Raw genomic sequence first — 23058 nt, forward strand, 5'->3', positions numbered from 1 at the left:
TATACAGATTGATAATATGGGTGTATCAGCAATTTTTTGAACGGATTATCATATCAAGATGAAACTTGAGGGGTATCATGAGTGGCATACTCAGTAGACTAAAAGGCAAAATTAATCTGCTACTACTGCTGTTAATACTGCTGCTACTTCTGTTACTGCTGCTAATAATAATACGCTATTATTGCTCCTGCTGTACCTGCTACTACTACTACTACTATGATACTGGTACAATTAAGTCTAAGCTTATGAAGTTGAAAATTTTACATAATATTGAGGGGGAGTTTGAACTAAATATAAACACACTATGTGCATGCGGATTGTCAAGAGGGAGTATCTCAAGAATCGATTTGGGTATTAAATTGAAACTGTCAGAGAACACTGAAAGGGGGAGATCAATTGAGAAGAAGGTAATATATACATGTCACTACTAACACTACTACCAATGCTACTGTTACTAATATTGCTATTGCTGAAAAACTACTCAAACTACTACTTCAATTGCAGCAACTTGTAAGGCAGTATTAATATGAAAAGGGAGTCAAATGAGGGCCAAGAGCGCAAATCAGCAACATTTTTGGAACGGTTTACCGTGCCAAGCTGAAACTGCCGAGGTATCATGAAAGGGATGTTCAACTGATCCAAAGGCAAGATGTGCATGCTACTAACGCTATTAATACTGCTTCTAATGCCGTTACTACTACTACTAATGCAAGTTTGACACTGCAACTACTTTTTTTACTACCACCGAAACTACTGTGATACTAGTCCTACTAAGGCTAGGCCTATGAAGGTGAAATTTGAGAGAATATTTATGGCAAATTTGAACTAACAAAAGACACTATATGTACTTAGACTGTTAAAAGAGCGTATCTTAAAAACTGATTTGTGTATTAGGTTAGAATATCGGGTGTTGAAGGTTATGTTGGAAAAAAAAAGATAGATGATAGGTACATACTGCTACTAATGCTACTACTGCCACTACAACAATTGTTACTACACAAGCTAAGGGTATTAAAGTGAGGATTTCAAGGAATATTTAGGCAGATGTTGAACTAAATCAAAACAAACTATGATCATGTAGATTGTCAAAAGAGTGACAAAGCAATATCACAATAACGGCTTACATTATTAAGTTAGATCTTCAAGGGTAAGTTCTGACGGATTTTCACCTAACCAGAAGACACTATGTATACTTTTAATACTACTTCTACGGGTACTGTAATTAATGATATTAAGGGCAATAAGTTAAACGATTTAGGGGGAGCTTCAATTAAATGAAAAACTATTTGCATGCTTGAATTAAAAGTTCATATAAGCAATAGCATAGACAGAACTGTTCTATCATAACTAGTAATATCATTGATATTTTAAAGCAGCCATTTTATTGAAAATTAAAAGTTCTAGTGCCCTTTTCGAGAGTCAAAAGTGATTGGAGGGCAATCAGCTTTCCAATGCGATTTCCCTAACAAAAAAGACTATTCCCTGAAAAATAAATTAATTAGATCAAAGATGTCAATATAAAACGAACAGAAAGTAGCTCAAAAAACTTTTTCCACAAAATAAACTTTTCAAGGAAAAGTAAAGAGCTTCATTAAAACCAAAGTGAGCAAAAATAGAATTAAATAATCTACCAAGCACAAAACTACCATAAATCAGCATCAATAAATAAACAAAGCTCAAAACGAGCAAAAATTAAGATGATTAGGGCTCACAACCCTATGCCTTCTCAAGGCCAGAATATTATTTGCAGTTTACTGAATAAAATAAATATTTTTACTTTTATAACTTTAATAAATAAAAAATTATTAAGATTTTGAAGAATAAATATGAGCACATGTATATTAAACTAATAATGCACATCCAATTGTATTTTTTTCCCAGTAAAGTGCAAATTGTAGGTCTATCCTTGGTAGATTATTTGATTCTAATTTTGCTCATTTTTGGTTTTTAATTTTTTATTTATTTTTAATTAATTAATTAATTTTGCTATTAATTAATTAATTATTATTTAAATTAATTAATTATCATTATTAAATTAATTTTAATTAATAATTAATTATTATTATTAAAATAATTAATTATTTTTAATTAATTAATTAATTTTGCTCATTTTTGGTTCAATGGAATGCTTTACTTTTCCTTGAAAAATCTGTTGTGCCAATTTTTTTTTAATTAATGCAATAATAAATAGAATAGAAAAAAGAAAAACATTTGAAAACCTCAATCTAGCAATCAAATATTTGTCACTTAGTAATTTAACAAAATTTGCCGAGAAGAAAGTTCAGAAAAAAATGAATTAAATTAGAACCCCAATTAAATCAACAAGATATTAGTCTTGCTTCGAGTTTCTATTACTAACCATTTCCATCATAGAATTAAATTCAACATAATTAAATGAATTAAGATTAAATTCAATAAATGGAGCGAAATTCTAACATAGTTGGGGAAGAGGTTGACAAAACAGAGAAATGAAAATAATTAGATCAAAGATGTCTTTTTGCACAATAGTGGACGTAAAGGCAGAAGCATAAAGAATGAAATTATAAAAGGCAAATATTCTTTCCGTATCCATTCTGCAATAATTATTTCAATACAGAGCAATTTTTTAATAACCATTTTGCAACCTTTTTACTAACTTACAATTGATAATCCCCCCCCCCCAAAAAAAAACATTTTCTGTTGGCCTGCCTTCTTAATATGGTTCATTTTTGATGAATAATTGATAAAGTATATGCTGTTTAAACTTGAGACTTTTTTTATGTTAGCCGCATCTTTTTTTGGTTTTCCTTTCCTATACTCCTCTACACTCTTTCCCTATGCATGATAAAAAGTATTAGAATTTGAAAATGATCGAGGATCAGGAGAACCATCCCAAGGCTGACAACTGTCAACGTCTAAAAAGAGTGACGTTGATTTTTTTTGATTTTTTTTTTACTTATAAAAAAAACATTTCTTTCTTTAAGGTTAAAATAAGAGGGATTTTTAATAAAAAAGAGCACAAGTCAAATACATTGCGTGCAATTCCCCTCTTGGGTAAGAAAAAAAAAGTACATTTCACGCAAAAAGAGTGCAACTTGGCAACCCCGACCAGTACTGGATGCAGTAGGTAAACCTTAGAAATATTAAATGAAATCATTCAGCACTAAAATTGGATATTAATTCACGGTAGACACGCCTATTTATTGGGAGAGGCAGAAATGAAAAAAAAAATATATAATAGAAATAGAAACTGATCAAAAACGCTGAACATCCCTCCCCCCAAACTATATACGTAGTAATTTACTGATAAAACTAAATGCAAGTCTAATGTGGGAAGCAATTTGCTAGTGAAATCTCCTACCAACTTTAAGAAATAAATTGAACAATTTTTCAATATTCCAACTAAGAGAATGTTTAAAAAAATTAAAGATCCTACAGAAATAAAAGTAAGCATAGTAAAAGATAACGGGGACGCCTCCTACCTACCTCCCTAAAATGTTAAATAGTACATAAAATCATAAAAATACACACTTTTCTGCTGCTCTATGAGAAAAAATAGCTTTAAAAAAGTAGCAAAATGAACGAAGTTTCACACCATCCAGCGAACCCTAACATTAATTAAAAGATTTTTTAGGAAAAAATAAGATATTAAAAGGGAATTTATTGCATCCAAAAGAAATATATACAATATCGATAGAAATATATTATGTTTAGAAACATAAAGTCCCTTTTTAAGACGTTATTTCTCAGGAGAGTTGACGCATTTGATACATAGTTGATACATGAGTTTGAGAAAAAAACGTTGAAAATTATTAAGGAAAAAATAAAATACTAAGATGAATTTTTTGCATCAAGAAGAAATATATACAACATCAATAGAAACACATTATGTTTAGAAACATAAAGTCCCTTTTTAAGACGTTATTTCCCAGGAGAGTTGACGCATTTGATACATAGTTGATACATGAGTTTGAGAAAAAAACGTTGAAAATTATTAAGGAAAAAATAAAATACTAAGATGAATTTTTTGCATCAAGAAGAAATATATACAACATCAATAGAAACATATTATGTTTAGAAACATAAAGTCCCTTTTTAAGACGTTATTTCTCAGGAAAGTTGATGCAGTTAATACACGAGTTTGAGAGTTCAAACTCAGGAGGGAACTCTGCAGTATTGAGAAGGGGAGGGAAACAAAACTAAATTTGTGCTTTGTCTTCTCACACCAAATCCGACCATTTTTGTGACAAGAGATCCCCATTAGATAAGGAAAAGTGCGTTTAAATAATTTCACATATTCAAAACCATAGAACAAGCTGCAAACCAATACGGTATGATCCTTACCCTATTGTAATTTGTTTCTGAGCCAGGAAACCCCAAACTAAAACGGAGCTTACATTGGACACAGGGGTCTAAAGCCTAAGGTAGAGGGAGCGAAAAATCGATGAGGACCCTCAAATTCATCACATAGAGACTACAGCCAACGCCATCTAGTATCAACCTCCAAAACCATAATGTAAAGAATGTAAATTAAAATATAAATTGTATCTATATATTTTTTCATCTCTTTTTCTAAAATGCTAAAAGAGACCTATTTACACTTTTTATTTCCAGCCTTTGTTGTAAATATTAGCCTGCCTAACTATTTCATAATAATAGAAACTGGCTTAAAAAAGAAAATTTCAGGTCGAATACAAACAAACCTAGGCCTTTAATTTAACCTTATATAAATTGAAATTGAATTGATTTGAATTTGTTTGTGGATTTTTCGATCATACTACATTGTCAGTGGCAACGCTGTTGTTTAATTTTATCTTTTGTTATCATAAAGTGCTAAATCAGTTCTCCTAATTAGTTGGTCTATGGTCAGTGTTTCACAGTATACCCCATTCCAAAGCTAAGACATCAATAGAAACAAGAAACCTAATAATTCCCTTTTAACTTAGAGCTCCAGTTTTTTTTTTTTTTTTTTTTTTTTTTATCTAAAAGCAATAAGAATAGGAATGAATGAACAAAATGAGATCATACCAGGTTCAAAGATTCTATGGGCTCAGGGTTATAAAGACCAGTAATTCCGTGATATACTGAAAGCCCAGCTCCAACACAAAAAATACCCACACCAGATATCAGTGACGTCACGTATCGCATATTGGAGTAACCGTAAGGGTGGGCTATATTCGCACTCTGAATTAGAAAAAGAAAGAAAAAGATTTACAAACTAATCGATTAATAAATACTGTAAAATAAAAATTAAAACCTACTAATCAGAAAAACTAATAAAGTGAAAATTAGTAAACATAGAAAAGAAAATGACTAATAAACAAAACAAAAGAGAAAATAGCGAAGCAGCAAGTACATAAAGATTAACGAGGTAATCAATACACTAATAAGATATTAGTGTGAATACAGGGAAACGATGTAAATAGTCAAGTGAATAAGAGCCAATTTTCTTTTCAACATTCATTATTTTAATAGTTTAACATTAGGTTATATATTATGATATATTTTGGTTTATCATAACATTCTATATTTTATTGTTATATTATTTGTTATTATATATTTATTTAATCAAAAAAATTATGTTTTAAAACTATTACTGTTTTAAATTCATGTTATATATCACTGGTTTTACTATTATTTAAGTAATATTATATCATAAACATTATTCTCGTTCCCCTCTTCTTTACGATTCTCTCGTTTTGCTATTATATTATATATTATTCAAAATAATATTTATTTAATCACAATATTTTTTGTAATATTCTCATTTTTTTTCTACAAGATTAATACTAGATAACACAGCCTTTAAAGAAGAATTTTACGCTTTGATATAAAAATCATTTTTCATTACGCTTTTGATATGAAAAAAAAAACGTTAAAGAAGGATTTTGGGAACACAAGAGAGCTTTTATTCAACCCTCGGTAAAAACCTTGGAGCAAGGTTTTTACCGAAAATTTCCGTAAATTTACCGTAAATTTTCAAGAAGACACTGTAAGTTTAAGAGAAAAAAATTCTCTTGCCGTTATCTAACTAAAGACCACTGACAACAACAAAAAAAACTAACCTAAGTTTTTTTTAACGGATTCTTTTTGTCGTAAATTCCAATCAGATCAACCTGTCGGGTTGTTTTCCCGTCGGTAAAAATATAAAATTCTCTTGTTATGTCAGTCCTAGAAGCTTTAGACAAGAATGAATTTCATTTGTTGATTTAGGCCCGCCTTACATTTTAATTTTGACCAATAAGGAAAATGGGGCGAAATTTTTAAAAATTCGATCAGCACTTCCCAGCGGAATTTATTAGTCTTGTACAAGAGGTATCTTGGCTCCGTTCCAAGCGAGACTCTTGTTACAACACTACAACCTCTAGACGAAACATTCTCCATGAAGGTTTGTCGTATGAGATCCACAGAATTGTGTTTTGGTGTAGAGATAGGAGAGGTTTAATCCTTCAGGGACCTGTATCCCTCAATTGAAGCAAATCAGCAGGGGTAACGAGACATTCTGATTGGTTATTATTTGAATAAAAAGGGAAAGCAGTATATGGAAAAGGAGTGTGATAGCTCTTGTATTGAGAAAATATCGCTTTCCTTCCAAGCGATACCCCCTCCCCTCGAGAAAAGAAGAAAAATGTTCGAAAGTCCAGGGAAGATTCATTGGCAATTTGAACAGACATAGAAAAGTCAATTTTCATGATCCAATTTACGATAAACTCTGGCAAAAAATTGAAACTAAAAACTAAATTATATTATTATTAATTACCATAGCTTAGATTTTAAGCACGTCCTCAGAAAATATCTAGCGACTCTATGTATTAGCCGTATATGATATTAGCCTAAAAATAATAATGATTTTCGAGACTTTTCCGTTAAAGGACTGCCACAGAGACGGTTTCCTTGGGGGGACAGAGTGAAGCAATTGCCCCGGTCGAAGAAATTTTGGTGGCGCAAAATATTAAATAAACAATCTAACGGCTATAGTCATTTTGTAAGATTTGATATTTCATTTTTATTAAAACAAAGTAGAGGGCACAGTAAGTAAATTATTAATTAGTTAATAAATAAAAATAAATTTAAAAATCTAAAAAAATTAAATATAAAAATTAAGTAATTAAATAATTTGAATAATAACTAAAAAGTAATTGAAACGCAAATTAGTAATTAATTAATAAATTGATAATAATTTTATTAATGAATTATTTTTTTTTTAATTAAGCCTAAAAACTTTGTGAAAGACAGAGGTGGGGCAAAAAAAAATTTGCCAAGGGAGCGAGAGAGGCCAGAACCACCACCAGACTCCCACAATCCCATGGTACACAGAGACTTATCTGTATCTGAAGGCCAGTTTAGTTGCCACTTTCGTCACTGCTACTGAGCAGGACGCTCAGCCACAAAAACAGGAGGTTGTGAAATGTCCATCCCCTTGCTCCACGTCTAAAGAAAGCGGTTGATGCCTCGGACAGATAATTCATAATTAAGAGTACGAATAAACTAATCCATCCTTACAGAGTATCTCACCTTAAACAACAATCTTGTCGGATCGTTCTTTAAGACTGCAGATTTGAAAATGTTTGAACTAGCAGAAGTGAAAGCTTCACATACTATTTCCCAGCGAAAGCCCTGCATCGCTGGCTTTCTGTCACCTCACAGCACACACTTGGTAAACATAAATTAATTAATTACTATTCAAAAGCACCGACTTAGAAGTACTAAAAATTTAGAGGGGCTACATATGTTTCGCGGTCAAAACTGTCCCACTCATAATGTGGATAATTAGAATATATTTTTCTTAATCATCTTTCATTATTTTCTTTTTCGCTGCTGTATGAAGGTAGCGACTAAGAGCATACTAATATATTTTTGATGACAAAGGTACTGCTAGTTGAGCTTTAGAGGGAGGGTTCCAATAATTTTTCAGGTTTGCGTCCATCTGAGTATAAAATGGAATCTCAAAATCTTGAGGCAGAGACTACAAAATGGTTGCTGGTAAAATACTGTACTATATTAGTACTATATTACTATATTACATGCACTATATTGTAATATATTACAATATTTATTTATTACAATATACATATATTACAATATACATATATTACAATATATAGCATGTACTATATTAGGTAGCTATATAGACATCCTTGATATAGTAAAACAAAAAAAAAAAATTATGCAAAATCCCTTCTCCTTTTGCAAGCAAAACCGTAACCAGGAGAGAGAGGGGGAGAGGGGTAAAGGGTTTGAGGCCCCCTCCCACAAAACTTTTGTCCGACTCATAAAAACGTAACAAAAGTTCATATAAACATTTTGATGCTTTTTAGTATTTTTCTAGTATCCCCCTCCCCCAAAAAAACAATTTTATTTTTAAGTAAAAAAAAGAAATAATTACTTTTAAGGGATTAATGCTATGCACAAGAGTAAAATTACTGCAGTTAAGATAGAAAATAAGGCGAGTAACTTGTTCGGTGTTGACTTATGAGTTATTGAGTCTTATCCTCTTTTATATGTGGTTTATAAATTATTTTTTATTTTTAGTTTTCTGTATTTTCAAAATCTTCGTCTTTCTTCAAAAAATGAAGCACTTTTACCAAAACATTTTTATCACTTTTCATATTCGCTCATTGGGAAAATTACCTCAGTTTTTCCTTCCCCCTCCTGTTTAAAATTGATGATGAAACTGGAGACTTTTTTTTCAAACTGAAGACAGCGGAGCGGGTGTAAGATCAGAAAAAGAGAAGAAGCCAAAACATTCACGAAGTTTTGCATCACAATTGTCTTTGGTTATCAAAAAAAAAAAAAAATACATCTACTGAATATTTACACATACATCTACTTTATTATTTTGTAGGATTTCATCTCGCGTCAGCAAGGCTGAAAATATTTGATTATTAAGTCTAGTTCGATTGTTAAGTATGGGGACTGAAGTTCAAGCGTCCTTGTTGAAACGCCTTCTTTTTAATTACTACAACCGAAAATAAATGGAACAAATTCTACATCTACTCAGTATTTACATCTAAATCTACTCAACAATTTTGAGGGATTTTATCTCTTGTCAGCAAGGTTAAAAATATTTGATTATTAAGTCTCGTTCCATTGTTAAGTATTGGGACTGAAGTTCAAGCGTCCTTGTTGAAACGCCTTCTTTTTAATTATTGCAGCCAAAAATAAATGGAAATAAACGGAACAAATTTACATCTACTCAATATTTACATATAAATCTACTCAACTATTTTGTAGGATTTCATCTCGCGTCAGCAAGGCTGAAAATATTTGATTATTAAGTCTAGTTTGATTGTTAAGTACTGGGACTGAAGTTCAAGCCTCCTTGTTGAAACGCCTTCTTTCTCGATGAGTGTGAGTCTTTGTGGTAAACACAATGTGGTATCATTCCTACAAACGCAGTTTGTACTTTTCACATTTAATTCTTTATATTCAAAATCCATTTGAAGTATATTTAAATCGTAAGCAGTCAATAGAATCAAAAAAAATATCTAATATGACTTCAAGTTTTATGAATTAAAATAACTTACTTGACTAGATTTGTATATTCCAAACGCAAGTATAAGCTGATTGACAGTATCAGCCAAGGAATGCAAACATTCACTAAACATGGAATGAGATCCACTATACAACCACGCACCCAATTTGAAAACAAAATTTAAGGAATTGCTAAAAAAGAATACAACAGATTTACTTAGCAGTTAGAACTAACACTTAGTACTATAACAACTAAATAACTATCATAACAGAATACATTAACAACTAATACATTGGACAAAAATTACCAAAGACTTGTAAGTACATATCGAAGGTATCACAGGAAATATTTTCTTTATATCAATGTTATCATTTCTCTACAGAGAAGAAGGGGCAGTTCCCCTAAAAGACCATTCAAAACTCTATCTTAGGAACCTCCGCAGATAAAAAAAAACCAGAAAGCTTAAAAATTTACTCATTTGCCCATAAAATCCCACTTCTTGTTGAGCTTCCTAGGAGCCTCCGCAGATAAAAAAAAAACAGAAAGCTTAAAAATTTACTTATTTGCCCATAAATCCCACTTCTTGTTGAGCTTCCTAGGAGCCTCCGCAGATAAAAAAAACAGAAATCTTAAAAATTTACTCATTTGCCCATAAAATCCCACTTCTTGTTGAGCTTCCTAGGAGCCTCCGCAGATAAAAAAAAAAACAGAAATCTTAAAAATTTACTCATTTGCCCATAAAATCCCACTTCTTGTTGAGCTTCCTAGGAGCCTCCGCAGATAAAAAAAACAGAAATCTTAAAAATCTACTCATTTGCCCATAAAATCCCACTTCTTGTTGAGCTTCCTAGGGGCCTCCTCAGATAAAAAAAAACAGAAAGGTTAAAAATTTACTTATTTGCCCATAAATCCCACTTCTTGTTGAGCTTCATAGGAGCCTCCGCAGATAAAAAAACAGAAAGCTTAAAAATTTACTCATTTGCCCATAAAATCCCACTTCTTGTTGAGCTACATAGACAATCATCTGGTTTCCTCAAGTATCTGGTCTATGTGTAGAACTAGTTGTATTTTCAGCTGCAATAATTAAAAAGATTATTTGGCAGTTTTTCTACGGGTGTGGTTCATAGGAAACATAAATTGTGATATTAGAATTACTCCTGCCAGATTTTGGATACTTATATAAAAACTTTAAGCACATTTTTTGGTTTTCCATCCTCCTTAAAAAATTTTGCTGCACAGTATAAGGTCTTTTGATCTACCTCAGCCTATTTTCCATATTGAATAAAGAATGTGCTTTCAGTCAAGATCGTAAAAGACCCCATATTGTGCTGGGATGAGATGACATTGATGAACATTTTGAAATTTTTGAGGAGATAACGAAAGATGAAGCTTTAAACAAGATAGGAAGAAGCAGAAGTGTTGGTGAGCGCGCTCAAACCACGTAATATAAAACTGAAACAGCTTAATAGTAAGGGGATTTAATGTTAGCAGTAATATTTTCAGTTGTTTTTTCTTAAACACATGATTATTACTGATTAAATACGAATTTCATTGAAAAATAGGTCATTATTGATTAACGCTTTTTGTTTATTCTTCAATATAGTATAGGGTACTGGTTAAATATACAGAATACACTCAAGAATTTTGATATGTAAGATATGCGAAAAACCAGTTTAGCTGTCTGTATTCGGAGACAATTAGCTTAGGCTCAGTGGAAAAAACTACGCTGTAGTTATATTTCAATTAAATATTTAATATATAGAGTTAGTATTTTTGCTAGGTTATGTTAGATATTTAACATAATACGTTCTGGGAGGCATGCTTTCCATAATTCTCTGTTGTAGCTTCCATAATTTTGTTACTAAAGTATTATATTTTCATCATATTTTGGTATATTTTATTAGAATTAACCTAACTCCCATTCTTGGGTGTGTTCTGTATAATTGACAAGTACCTAGTATAGGTTACATTTTTGTCAGTTATATGACGTGGTCCTTACATCCATATAGTATATAATATTTTCCAGCCTGCAGAATGATACAACAGAAAAACTCCTAAGATTTAGTTAAAACACCGATTAGTTATTATGGCACTTGGTATTAACCAAGTGACATATAGCAGTCGCCAATTCTGTCGGTCTGTCTGTCGGTCTGTCTGTCGGTCTGTCTGTCTGTCGGTCTGTCCCGGTTTTGCTACTTTAGGCACTTCCAGGTAAGCTAGGACGATGAAATTTGGCAAGCGTATCAGGGACCGGACCAGATTAAATTAGAAATAGTCGTTTTCCCGATTTGACCATCTGGGGGGGAGTGGGGGCCCGGTTAATTCGCAAAAAATAGAAAAAATGAAGTATTTTTAACTTATCAGCGGGTATTTGGATCTTAATGAAATTTAATGTTTGAAATGATATTGTGTCTTAGAGCTTTTATTTTAAATCGCGACCGGATCTGATGACATTGGGGGGAGTTGGAGGGAGAAAACCTAAAGTCCCGGTTCTGCTACTTTAGGCACTTCCAGGTAAGCTAGGACGATGAAATTTGGCAAGCGTATCAGGGACCGGACCAGATTAAATTAGAAATAGTCATTTTCCCGATTTGACCATCTGGGGGGGGGAGTAGGGGCCGGTTAATTCGGAAAAATAGAAAAAATGAAGTATTTTTAACTTATGAGCGGGTGATTGGATCTTAATGAAATTTGATGTTTGGAATGATATTGTGTCTCAGAGCTCTTATTTTAAATCCCGACTGGGTCTGATGACATTGGGGGGAGTTGGAGGGGGGAAACCTAAAATCTTGGAAAACACTTAGAGTAGAGGGATCGGGATGAAACTTGATGGGAAAAATAAGCGCAAGTCCCAGATACATGATTGACATAATCGGAACTTATTTGCTCTCTTTGGGGTAGTTGGGAGGGGGGGAGTAAGTCTTAAAAATTAGAAAAATGAGGTATTTTCAACTTACGAACGGGTGATCGGATCTCAATGAAATTTGATGTTTAGAAGGATATCGTGTCTTAGAGCTCTTATTTTAAATCCCGACCGGATCTGGTGATGGGGGCGGGGAGTTGGGAGGGGGAAACCTAAAACTTGGAAAACACTTAGAGTGGAGGGATCGGGATGAAACATGGTGGGAAAAATAAACACAAGTCCTAGATAGATGATTGACATAAACGGAACGGATCCGCTCTCTTTTGGGTAGTTGGGGGGGGGGGGTTAATCCTGAAAAATTTGAAAAAATGAGGTATTTTTAACTTACGAACAGGTGATTGGATCTCCATGAAATTTGATTTTTAGAAGGATATCGTGGCTCAAAGCTCTTATTTTAAATCCTGACCGGATCTGGTGACATTGGGGGAAGTTTGGGGTGGGGAGACCTAAAATGATAGGAAACGCTTAGATTTAAAATTGAGGTATTTGTAACTTACGAAAGGGTAACCAGATCTTAATTAAATTTGATATTTAGAAGGATCTTGTGCTATAAAGTTCTAATTTCAAATTCCGACCAGATCCTGTGACATTCGGGGGAGTTGGAAGGGCGGATCCGGTCTCTTTGGGGGAGTGGGGGCGAGGGTTAATTCTGAAAGATTATAAAAAATGAGGTATTTCATTAGGTTCTTTAGGATTTTTTAGGTTCTGACCTTCTCACAAGTACCAAATGAGCTCTTGGCTCTTGGCTCTTCCGACCTCGTACCATATGAGCTCTCGGCTCTTCCGACCTCGTCACAAGTGCCATATGAGCTCTTAGCTCTTGTTTTTTATTTAAGAAATACTTCTACATACTGAGTAAAATTTCTACAAAACTTTAGCTTGTTTTTCGTTGACCGTTGACCTAAATAGTCATTGGTTCATTTTTACCACTCAGTAGTTAAATTTATGACCAATGCAAAAAACAGAATGATACAACCGAAGAACTCCTAAAATTTAGTTAAAACACCAATTAGTTATTTTTTATTTAAGAAATACTTCTACATACTGAGTAAAATTTCTACAAAACTTTAGCTTGTTTTTCGTTGACCGTTGACCTAAATAGTCATTGGTTCATTTTTACCACTCAGTAGTTAAATTTATGACCAATGCAAAAAACAGAATGATACAACCGAAGAACTCCTAAAATTTAGTTAAAACACCAATTAGTTATTTTTTATTTAAGAAATACTTCTACATACTGAGTAAAATTTCTACAAAACTTTAGCTTGTTTTTCGTTGACCGTTGACCTAAATAGTCATTGGTTCATTTTTACCACTCAGTAGTTAAATTTATGACCAATGCAAAAAACAGAATGATACAACCGAAGAACTCCTAAAATTTAGTTAAAACACCAATTAGTTATTTTTTATTTAAGAAATACTTCTACATACTGAGTAAAATTTCTACAAAACTTTAGCTTGTTTTTCGTTGACCGTTGACCTAAATAGTCATTGGTTCATTTTTACCACTCAGTAGTTAAATTTATGACCAATGCAAAAAACAGAATGATACAACCGAAGAACTCCTAAAATTTAGTTAAAACACCAATTAGTTATTTTTTATTTAAGAAATACTTCTACATACTGAGTAAAATTTCTACAAAACTTTAGCTTGTTTTTCGTTGACCGTTGACCTAAATAGTCATTGGTTCATTTTTACCACTCAGTAGTTAAATTTATGACCAATGCAAAAAACAGAATGATACAACCGAAGAACTCCTAAAATTTAGTTAAAACACCAATTAGTTATTTTTTATTTAAGAAATACTTCTACATACTGAGTAAAATTTCTACAAAACTTTAGCTTGTTTTTCGTTGACCGTTGACCTAAATAGTCATTGGTTCATTTTTACCACTCAGTAGTTAAATTTATGACCAATGCAAAAAACAGAATGATACAACCGAAGAACTCCTAAAATTTAGTTAAAACACCAATTAGTTATTTTTTATTTAAGAAATACTTCTACATACTGAGTAAAATTTCTACAAAACTTTAGCTTGTTTTTCGTTGACCGTTGACCTACATAGTCATTGGTTCATTTTTACCACTCAGTATTTAAATTTATGACCAATGCAAAAAACAGAATGATACAACCGAAAAACTCCTAAAATTTAGTTAAAACACGGATTAGTTATTTTTTATTTAAGAAATACTTCTACACATTGAGTAAATTTCTACAAACTTCAGCTTGTTTTTCGTTGACCGTTGACCTACATAATCATTGGTTCATTTTTACCCCTCAATATTTAAAATTTATGACCAATACAAAATTCCTTAAAAAAATTAGTTCTTCTGGGATTAAAGTTTTTATAAATAAAGGATTAGACACTAAATAAAAAATAATGTGTTTTACGTACTTTTAAGAGTTAAGTACCTTTTAAAGCTCAAGATTGGCTGGTTCTCATACCTTATCCATCTACATCATATTCCAACTATTACATATTCCAAAGATTGCTAAGATTTTTAACAAGTTATCTAAATTTTCCAGATAAACAACTTTTTCTTCTTCTTTTTCCAAATCTACAAATCTGCTTTATTAAGTATCATAATGTCGTTAATAGTACAATACTGCTCGCACTTTAGTACCATACTTACTTAGTTACAGTAGGCAGCAAGCACTGTAAGCTCTCCCTGGCACTTAAGTTGATAAACTATTTTCCTCTCACGTGAATCTTTGGTCATTGGGATAATGATCTGTAACTACAGTCCTCCCTTCTTTCAAGTTGGTGAGAGCCTCGTAGAGGCTGCAAATCAGACTTGATCGGGCCAAGCAAGATTGTGCGTTGGCCACCAAAGCACTTCTTCCAAAAAATTAAATAAAAAAAACAAGTTTTTTCAACTGAAAGTAAGGAGCGACATTAAAACTTAAAACGAACAGAAATTACTTCGTATATGAAAGGGGCTGCTTCCTCATCAACGCCCCACTCTTTACGCTAAAGTTTGACTCTTTCTCTGAACTCTTCTTTTAAAAACAGTAAAAAAGCGCCACCCCAACACCTAGTTGGTAGGGGCGCTTCGCGCCCCACCCCCCAAGCCCCCCCGCGCGCGTAAGTCGTTACGCGCCATATTAGTTACGCGCCATTGTAGTTGTGTCCCTATGTCCCACCTGTGAGTATAGATATATATATATATATATGTTTTAACTACGTAAAACTTGCGAATATATAACATTCTTTGCTGTCCCATTGTCTGTGCATATAAATAGATTGTCAGGTTTACCGACTCTTGAACATGCAACATATAATGGTCCATGGGAAAACAATCCGTATTCAGATCTATACCTCATGATTCTAATGATTGCCCTTGAGCTTTGTTGATGGTGATTGCTAATCGATCATTCCCTGTGTCGCCGTCGTCATTTATATACCTCCCTGTGCCCCCCGGCGTCCCCTTTTTAGTTGTGTCCCTGTGTCCCAGTCGTCATTTATATTCCCTGTGTCCCGGTCGTCATTTGTGTCCGGGTGTCCCAGTCTGTGATTTCTCTTTGAGTTTCCCGGGCGTCATTTATATTCCTTGTGTCCCGGTGTCCCGGTCGTCATTTGTGTCCCGGTGTCCCGGTCTGTATATACATTCGTTTTTTAATTGGTCTTCTTTTTAGTTTTTAGTTTTTTACCTTTTTTTATTTTTTTTTAGTTATAACTCATGATTCTAATGATTGCCCTTGAGCTTTGTTGATGGTGATTGCTAATCGAACATTCCCTGTGTCCCCGTCGTCATTTATATATCCCCCTGTGCCCCCCGGCGTCCCCGTTGTAGTTGTGTCACTGTGTCCCGGTCGTCATTTATATTCCCTGTGTCCCGGTCGTCATTTGTATTATTCCCTATGTGCCGGTGTCCCGGTCGTCATTTGTGTCCCGATGTCCCGGTCTGTAATTTCGTCAGTCGAAAACATGACGTCAGTCGACACACAAACATGACGTCACTCGACAGACACACACACACACACACACACACAGACAACTTATTTTTATATATATAGAAGATGTGCCGGTGTCCCGTTCGTCATTTGTGTCCCGATGTCCCGATCTGTAATTTCGTCAGTCGAAAACATGACGTCAGTCGACACACAAACATGACGTCACTCGACGGACACACACACACACAGACAACTTATTTTTATATATATAGATATATTGATAATACAGTTTTGTCAAAAATCATATTTTATATTATTATTAACTTTAATCTATATATATAAAAATAAGTTGTCTGTCTGTGGATCAGGTGACGTCATGTTTCTGTGTCGACTGACGTCATGAAGTTAGTTGTCGTCGTTTTTGCTATGACGGTGACGTCATTAAAGATATTTAAGACATATATGTTCACGTAGAAATCTATTAATGTTTAAGTTTAAAATGACTGATGAACTTACAATGGCAAAAGCCGATGAAGATGCTCAAAGAGTCTATGCCAAAAAACTTGCTGCTGATAGAGAAAGTTAGAAAAGAAAGCGTGCCGAGGAATCAACAGAACAGCAAGGAAACAGGCTTGAGGCTAAAGAACGCAAAACCGCGCAGTTAGATGAAGATCCACCTGGACAGCGAGAGTCAAAACATATCAAAACTGAAAATGATAGCGATGATGATTGGGTTTGGGATTTTGACTTGGATAAGGTCATCAATGCCTAACAGATTTTAGTTAAAAAAACAAAGGTTCGGCGATATGTATTTCATAGTGAAGCTGAAAAATAAAGAAGAAAAGGAAAACTGAAAAAAAAAATGTAAAAAACTAAAAAATACTAAAAAGAAAAAACACTCAAAGAGAAATTACAGACCGGGACACAAATGACGACCGGGACAGAAGGAATATAAATAACGACCGGAACACTCAAAGAGAAATTACAGACTGGGATACCGGGACACAAATGACGACCGGGACACAGGGAATATAAATGACGACCAGGACACAGGTATTTAAGAATATCGTTCAAAGACAAATTTTTAATTGTAAGAAAACCGTTGAAAGAGAAATTTCTATTTGTAAAATGACTGAAGAACCTACAATGGCAACGGTACCACCATCGAAGTAGATAACCAGTGGGTTTACGGCCAACCTGCCATCTTCAAAGATACCACGATAGGAAGACTACACCGTTCACCCCAATCAACATGAATGCTTCTTTCTACGCCTGCTTTTGGTGAATGTACCCGGTCCGACATCCTTTGAGTATTTGAGAACTGTAAACGGTACTATACATGACACTTACCGTAGTGCATGCCAAGCTCTGAATTTATTGGAGAATGACCAACACTGGGATAACTGCATCAATGACGCGTACGAAACGTCAACCCCAAGTCAAATTCGTGCACTTGCTCTCCATCAGCGCCTACAGAGTTATGGGAAAAATATAAGTCAAAAATGTCCGAAGATATACTCCATCGAAAACAGTTAGAGACGTCAGATATGACTTTTGATTTTACATCAGAAATTTATAACTACACTTTAGTTATTATAGAAGATTTGTGCGTACGTATGGCAAACAAACCTTTCAGGACTTGGGAATGCCTTCACCTAACCGTATCGCTGCTGTTTCGACATGTGTAGAATTGGATCGTGAACAAAGTTACAGTACGAGTGATCTATTGTCGTATGTACAAAATGACATTTCCAAGTTAACGTCGGAACAAAAAGACATTTATGATACGATAGACTCAATTTCAGGACGTATACAACTACCTGCTGATTTCTGTAATTTAGTGGCGTCCAAATATGAATTGATTGAAAAAGTATTTCCGAATATTCTAAAAAATTATAAAAATAATAAATGGCTAAGTGAAAGAGCGATTCTCGCACCCAAAAATATAGACGTCCACGAAATCAACAATATTGTTTTGACCAAGATTCGAGACCAAGCAGTCCTTTGCAAGTCAGTCGACACAGTTTTGGAACCAAATGAAGCGGTTAATTATCCATCTGAATTTTTAAATTCCATAGATCTTTCAGGGTTTCCACTACATGTGCTACAACTAAAAATAGGCGTACCAATAATACTTTTAAGAAATATCAACCCACCAAAGCCTTGCAATGGCACGCGACTTGCCGTAAAAAAAACAATGGAAAACCTAATAGAGGCCACAATCTTGACAGGGCCTTTTGAGGGTGGGGCTGTTCTTATTCCTGGCATTCCCATGATTCCAACGGATCTGCCTTTTCAATTTAAAAGATTGCAATTCCCAATTCGATTAGCATTTGCAATCACCATTAACAAAGCTCAAGGTCAATCATTAGAAAAATGTGGTATAGATCTTAATACTGATTGTTTTTGCCATGGACAATTGTACGTTGCATGTTCGAGGGTCGGTAAACCTGACAATGTATTTATATGCAGCGACAATTGGACAGCGAAGAATGTTGTATATTCGCAAGTTTTACGCAGTTAATTTGTATTGTATCTATGTATCTATCTATCTATAAAAAAACGAGTTGTGTGTATGCATGTTTGTTTGTAAAAAGAGCGTTTGCATATGACGTCATTATTAGTGCATACGGCTTTGTATATGCACAGACAATGGGAAAGCCAAGAATGTTGTATATTCACAATTTTTACGCAGTTTAACTCCTGCAGACGAAATGAATGCTTGCCTGAAAAATTCTAATTTATGGGCACACGTAAAAATATTAAAATTAACTACAAATATGCGTGTCCGATTGTAAAACGATGACTCTGGTCAAACATTTTCAGATCAATTGCTGGCAATTGGAAACGGAAAGCTCCCAGTAGTGGGAAAGCCAAAAATGTTGTATATTCGCAATTTTTACGTACTTTGAAACACATATATAAATCTATTTATATTCACAGGTGGGACACAGGGACATAACTACAATGGCACGTAACTAATATGGCGCGTAACGACTTACGCGTGCGGGGGGGCTTGGGGGGCGCGAAGCGCCACCCCAACAGCTAGTTACTTATAAAACTAAGTTAGTATACAAATTAGTTTTCAAATGAGCCCTTAGACATCTTTGTATAATATAAAAGAGCCCATCTTGCGATGATTTACAATAATTTCGTCCAGCCACACATTCTGTATTTATTACCATTTTACACTATATTTAGTGAATCTGACCATCTTAGGATGAAGCGTGTTTTCTTCAAATTTGCTAAGTTTCTGTTGCGAGTTCCTCCTTGGACCCGCAACTCCTACTTGATGAAAAAATATAGATTGTCTGACCGGTGTGCTAAGTTAGCTGAGCTGAATGTACACATGTGCAATAAGCAACCCGGCCATGAATGGCAAAATGTTGTTTTTTGACGTGGAATTATTTTTGTTTGTATTTTAGAATGTAATTACGATATGTTGTTTCTTTCTTCTTTTTTTTTCCTTTTTTTCTATGTACTCCGTCACTTCATTATTTTGCATGATGGGTTATAAATAAATACATAAATACATAAATACATTTCAGTGCCCTACCAGCAGTAAAAAAAAAAAAAAATTACGATGATCCTAATGGTGCAGTTTTCATTTAGATCTGACACCATTTTCGAGGGGTTTCATGCCATTTTTAGAAAGTTTAGAAACTCTTTATTTCTCGGAATTTCCAGAAAATTTGAAATTCCCTATTTTTAGAAATTTGTTTCGCAATAAACTTTTACCAATAAAAGTAGCTGGAATAAAGTTACCATTTCTACGTCAGCTTAAAATGGCGATTAGTCCTTATTTTATTTTTTTTTCAAAGGATGTTTTTAAATTTTTGGTTACTATGAACTAAAATTCATTTTTACTAAGTTGCGTATGACACCGCAACCATAATTTCCGCTTTAATTTATTTTAGCAATATTTTTACAAAAAATAGATATATATATATATATATATATATGTGGATTTTATATAATACTTTAACATACTTGCAATAGCAGCCAGCTATGCTAGTAAATAAAGATCTTTTATTGAATAGAGATTAAGACTTACATAACAATAGCAGTAACAACAACCCTTCCAGAATCTTCCGGCAATCCACTTCTAGGCTTACTACTTTCTCGTGACTCTTCTTTACGCATTTGACGTAGCGTCTTCTTCACACTAAAAATATCTTAAAAAGAAAAGAACTAAAAAGGAATAAACTAATAAAAAACTTCGCAAAAAACAATGGCATGAAAATGGGCAATTATGAAATGGTAATAATTTAAACAAGTGCTATTCAGAGCTTTTGCGCAGCTCATTGACAGTCCTTCGTAAGGGTGCATTTAGGATTTTGTTCGGAGAGGGGTATATTGTTTGGCATGGCGGGGGGAGGCTTTACAGACAGGAACTTAATAAAACACATCAATATTTTTCTCCCGTTATCACAAGTCGGGCGAAAATTTCAATGGGGTACGGTGGTTTCGAACCAGGTAAACCTACCCTCCCCCCCCCCTTGGATGCGGCCTTGGTCCTTGGATGTAATATTTTCAAATTGAATGACAAATCTTTGATCAGAATGTCCAGCTAGCTATCAACCAACTTGATGATCATGAACATTTCCTATTCCTAAAATCAGATCTCATAGACAAGAAAAATAGTCTGATACCAGGATGGGCATTAATGGGACTGAATGATGGGCAGGATGGGACTGAATGTCTTGCGTCAACATCCTAACTTCATATTCAAGAGTGAAATTATTCAAAGAGTTGACAAACTTAAGTTTTTTGGAAATATATTTCCCCCAAAAACTTTCGACACTTCAACAATTTCCGATCTCTTGCATGGAAAGTTGTGTGTGGTTTTTCTTTCTAAGAGCCTATTACCATCCAGCATGAATACCACTCTCTACAAGTCTTATACCAAGTTTATTGTCGAATATGGATGCCTGCTCTTTGTAGGCACTCCAACATCCATTTGACACAACCCCAGACACCGGATTCAAAAATAGGGAATCCACAACTAATTGTAGTACATACTAGGTATAATTACAACCTCCAAGTGAAAGACTAGATGTGTCTCAATGTTTTCTATAAGCATATAATTCACTCTCCCTCTGATGGCCTAGTTATACTACTGTCTACCAAGCAAACATAGCAGACACGTAGAAACAGGGTAAGGTTGGATAGAAGCAATACCCCGCACTGAACAATCGAAGAAAACCTTTGCGGAAGGCTGCACCTCGATTTGGAATGGTTGCCTGAGTGAGATTATCTCTGAAATCCTAAATATTTAATCATTTCCAAAGGAAGTTTAAATGACGCGATTCTACAGGAAAAACCTGTTTAAAAATTTGATAAGTCGCATAACAGACCCTAAGCTTTTAGAAGCCTGTGAATGATGAAATAAAAAATTGTCCCTGTGGAAACCTTCAATAGTTATTGACAGAGCAAAACAGTGAAACAAAAAGAAATAAAGTAGAAAGTTTAAACAAAAATGCTTACTCCGTTCCGAAGTTAAGTTTCGACATAAATGTAATTTTGCTGTGTTAACCGGATTTTCTTCCACGAGATAAAAAAAAGTCTTCTTATGGACTAATATTCGGTTTGGTTTCGAGTTTTATGAGCTGTAAAATTCTCTTTCCGGCCTGTGAAATTTTGTTTAAAATAACTAACAACTTTTGTTTACTCAAACAGTCTTTTCTCTTCAAAGTCTTTGCTATAAATACCAGATAATTCTTTTTCAGTCCGACATTTCAATCAGAATTCCAGAGTGACTTAGATCCATCTTTGACACGAGTCGAAGGTCCACAATAGGTTTGTATTCAAAAACTGAAAAAATTAACAAACATCCCGATAGTTTCTCTTTTTTATTACTTCTACAGGTATTGCCTATTTTTTCCATATATTCACTCGTTTTTTTAATGTTTCTATCACCCCGTTTAAATTTAAAATGTATGTTTTCTATTGTATTTTAACTAATTCTACCTGTCTTTTTTTTGTCCTATTTCATTCGATATTTGTTTTTCACTGTTTGTTGTTTTTTACCCCGGAGTCAAATTCGGCTCCTTGTGATAGAGATTTTGAGAAATAAACATCTTATCATGATTTCCATTTCTACACATGAAACAAGGAAAATATATACAGCACAATTTAGATTCTTCTTCTAATACTGGGTCACAATAAAAAAAATCATTTTTTATCTATTTTAACAATCATATGCTTCATATCGTTCAAGAACATTGTTAATTCTAATTCAAAGCAAACAGAATCAAAAACACAGAAACCAAGCCTGAATTCTACCATATCCCCTTAAAATCACCTAAAAATCAAAAAGTCTAGCCCTTTAAACGGGAAGTTTCTTGGTTATTTTGCCACACTAGAACATGTGATTTGGAATGATCAGTCATTAGTAGCTTGCAAATAGAGTCGCTCCTCCTATTTGCTTATCCCCTTAAAATAGCTGGTATTCCTTGAATGCAAGTCACTTGCAAATAGCTGGTATTCCCTTAAAATCAGCTAAAACTTAAAAAGGCTAACCCTTTAAACGGGAAGTTTCTTGGTTATTTTGCCACACTAGAACATGTGATTTGGAATGATCAGTCATTAGTAGCTTGCAAATAGAGTCCCTCCTCCTATTTGCTTATCCCCTTAAAATAGCTGGTATCCCTTGAATGCAAGTCACTTGCAAATAGCTGGTATCCCCTTAAAATCAGCTAAAAATTAAAAAGGCTAACCCTTTAAACGGGAAGTTTCTTGGTTATTTTGCCACACTAGAACATGTGATTTGGAATGATCAGTCA

At 33.9% G+C, this 23058-nt stretch overlaps 1 protein-coding gene across 3 annotated transcripts in view; it reads right to left on the reverse strand.

The window, feature by feature from the left end:
* Positions 1 to 23058, reverse strand: part of LOC136040900 (proton-coupled zinc antiporter SLC30A9, mitochondrial-like) — a 150528-nt gene that overhangs the window by 89217 nt on the left and 38253 nt on the right. For 2 of the 3 annotated variants that reach the window (XM_065725316.1, XM_065725317.1), the window contains exons 4-6: positions 20328 to 20448; positions 9507 to 9645; positions 5008 to 5163 (exon numbers count right to left, since the gene is read on the reverse strand). In XM_065725316.1, coding sequence (XP_065581388.1) covers positions 5008 to 5163; positions 9507 to 9645; positions 20328 to 20448 — 416 coding nt within the window. The remainder of the gene's footprint in view (positions 1 to 5007; positions 5164 to 9506; positions 9646 to 20327; positions 20449 to 23058) is intronic. The other variant, XM_065725318.1, reaches the window with a different exon arrangement.

Source organism: Artemia franciscana, chromosome 21, assembly GCF_032884065.1.
Source record: "Artemia franciscana chromosome 21, ASM3288406v1, whole genome shotgun sequence".
Lineage (NCBI taxonomy): Eukaryota > Metazoa > Arthropoda > Branchiopoda > Anostraca > Artemiidae > Artemia > Artemia franciscana.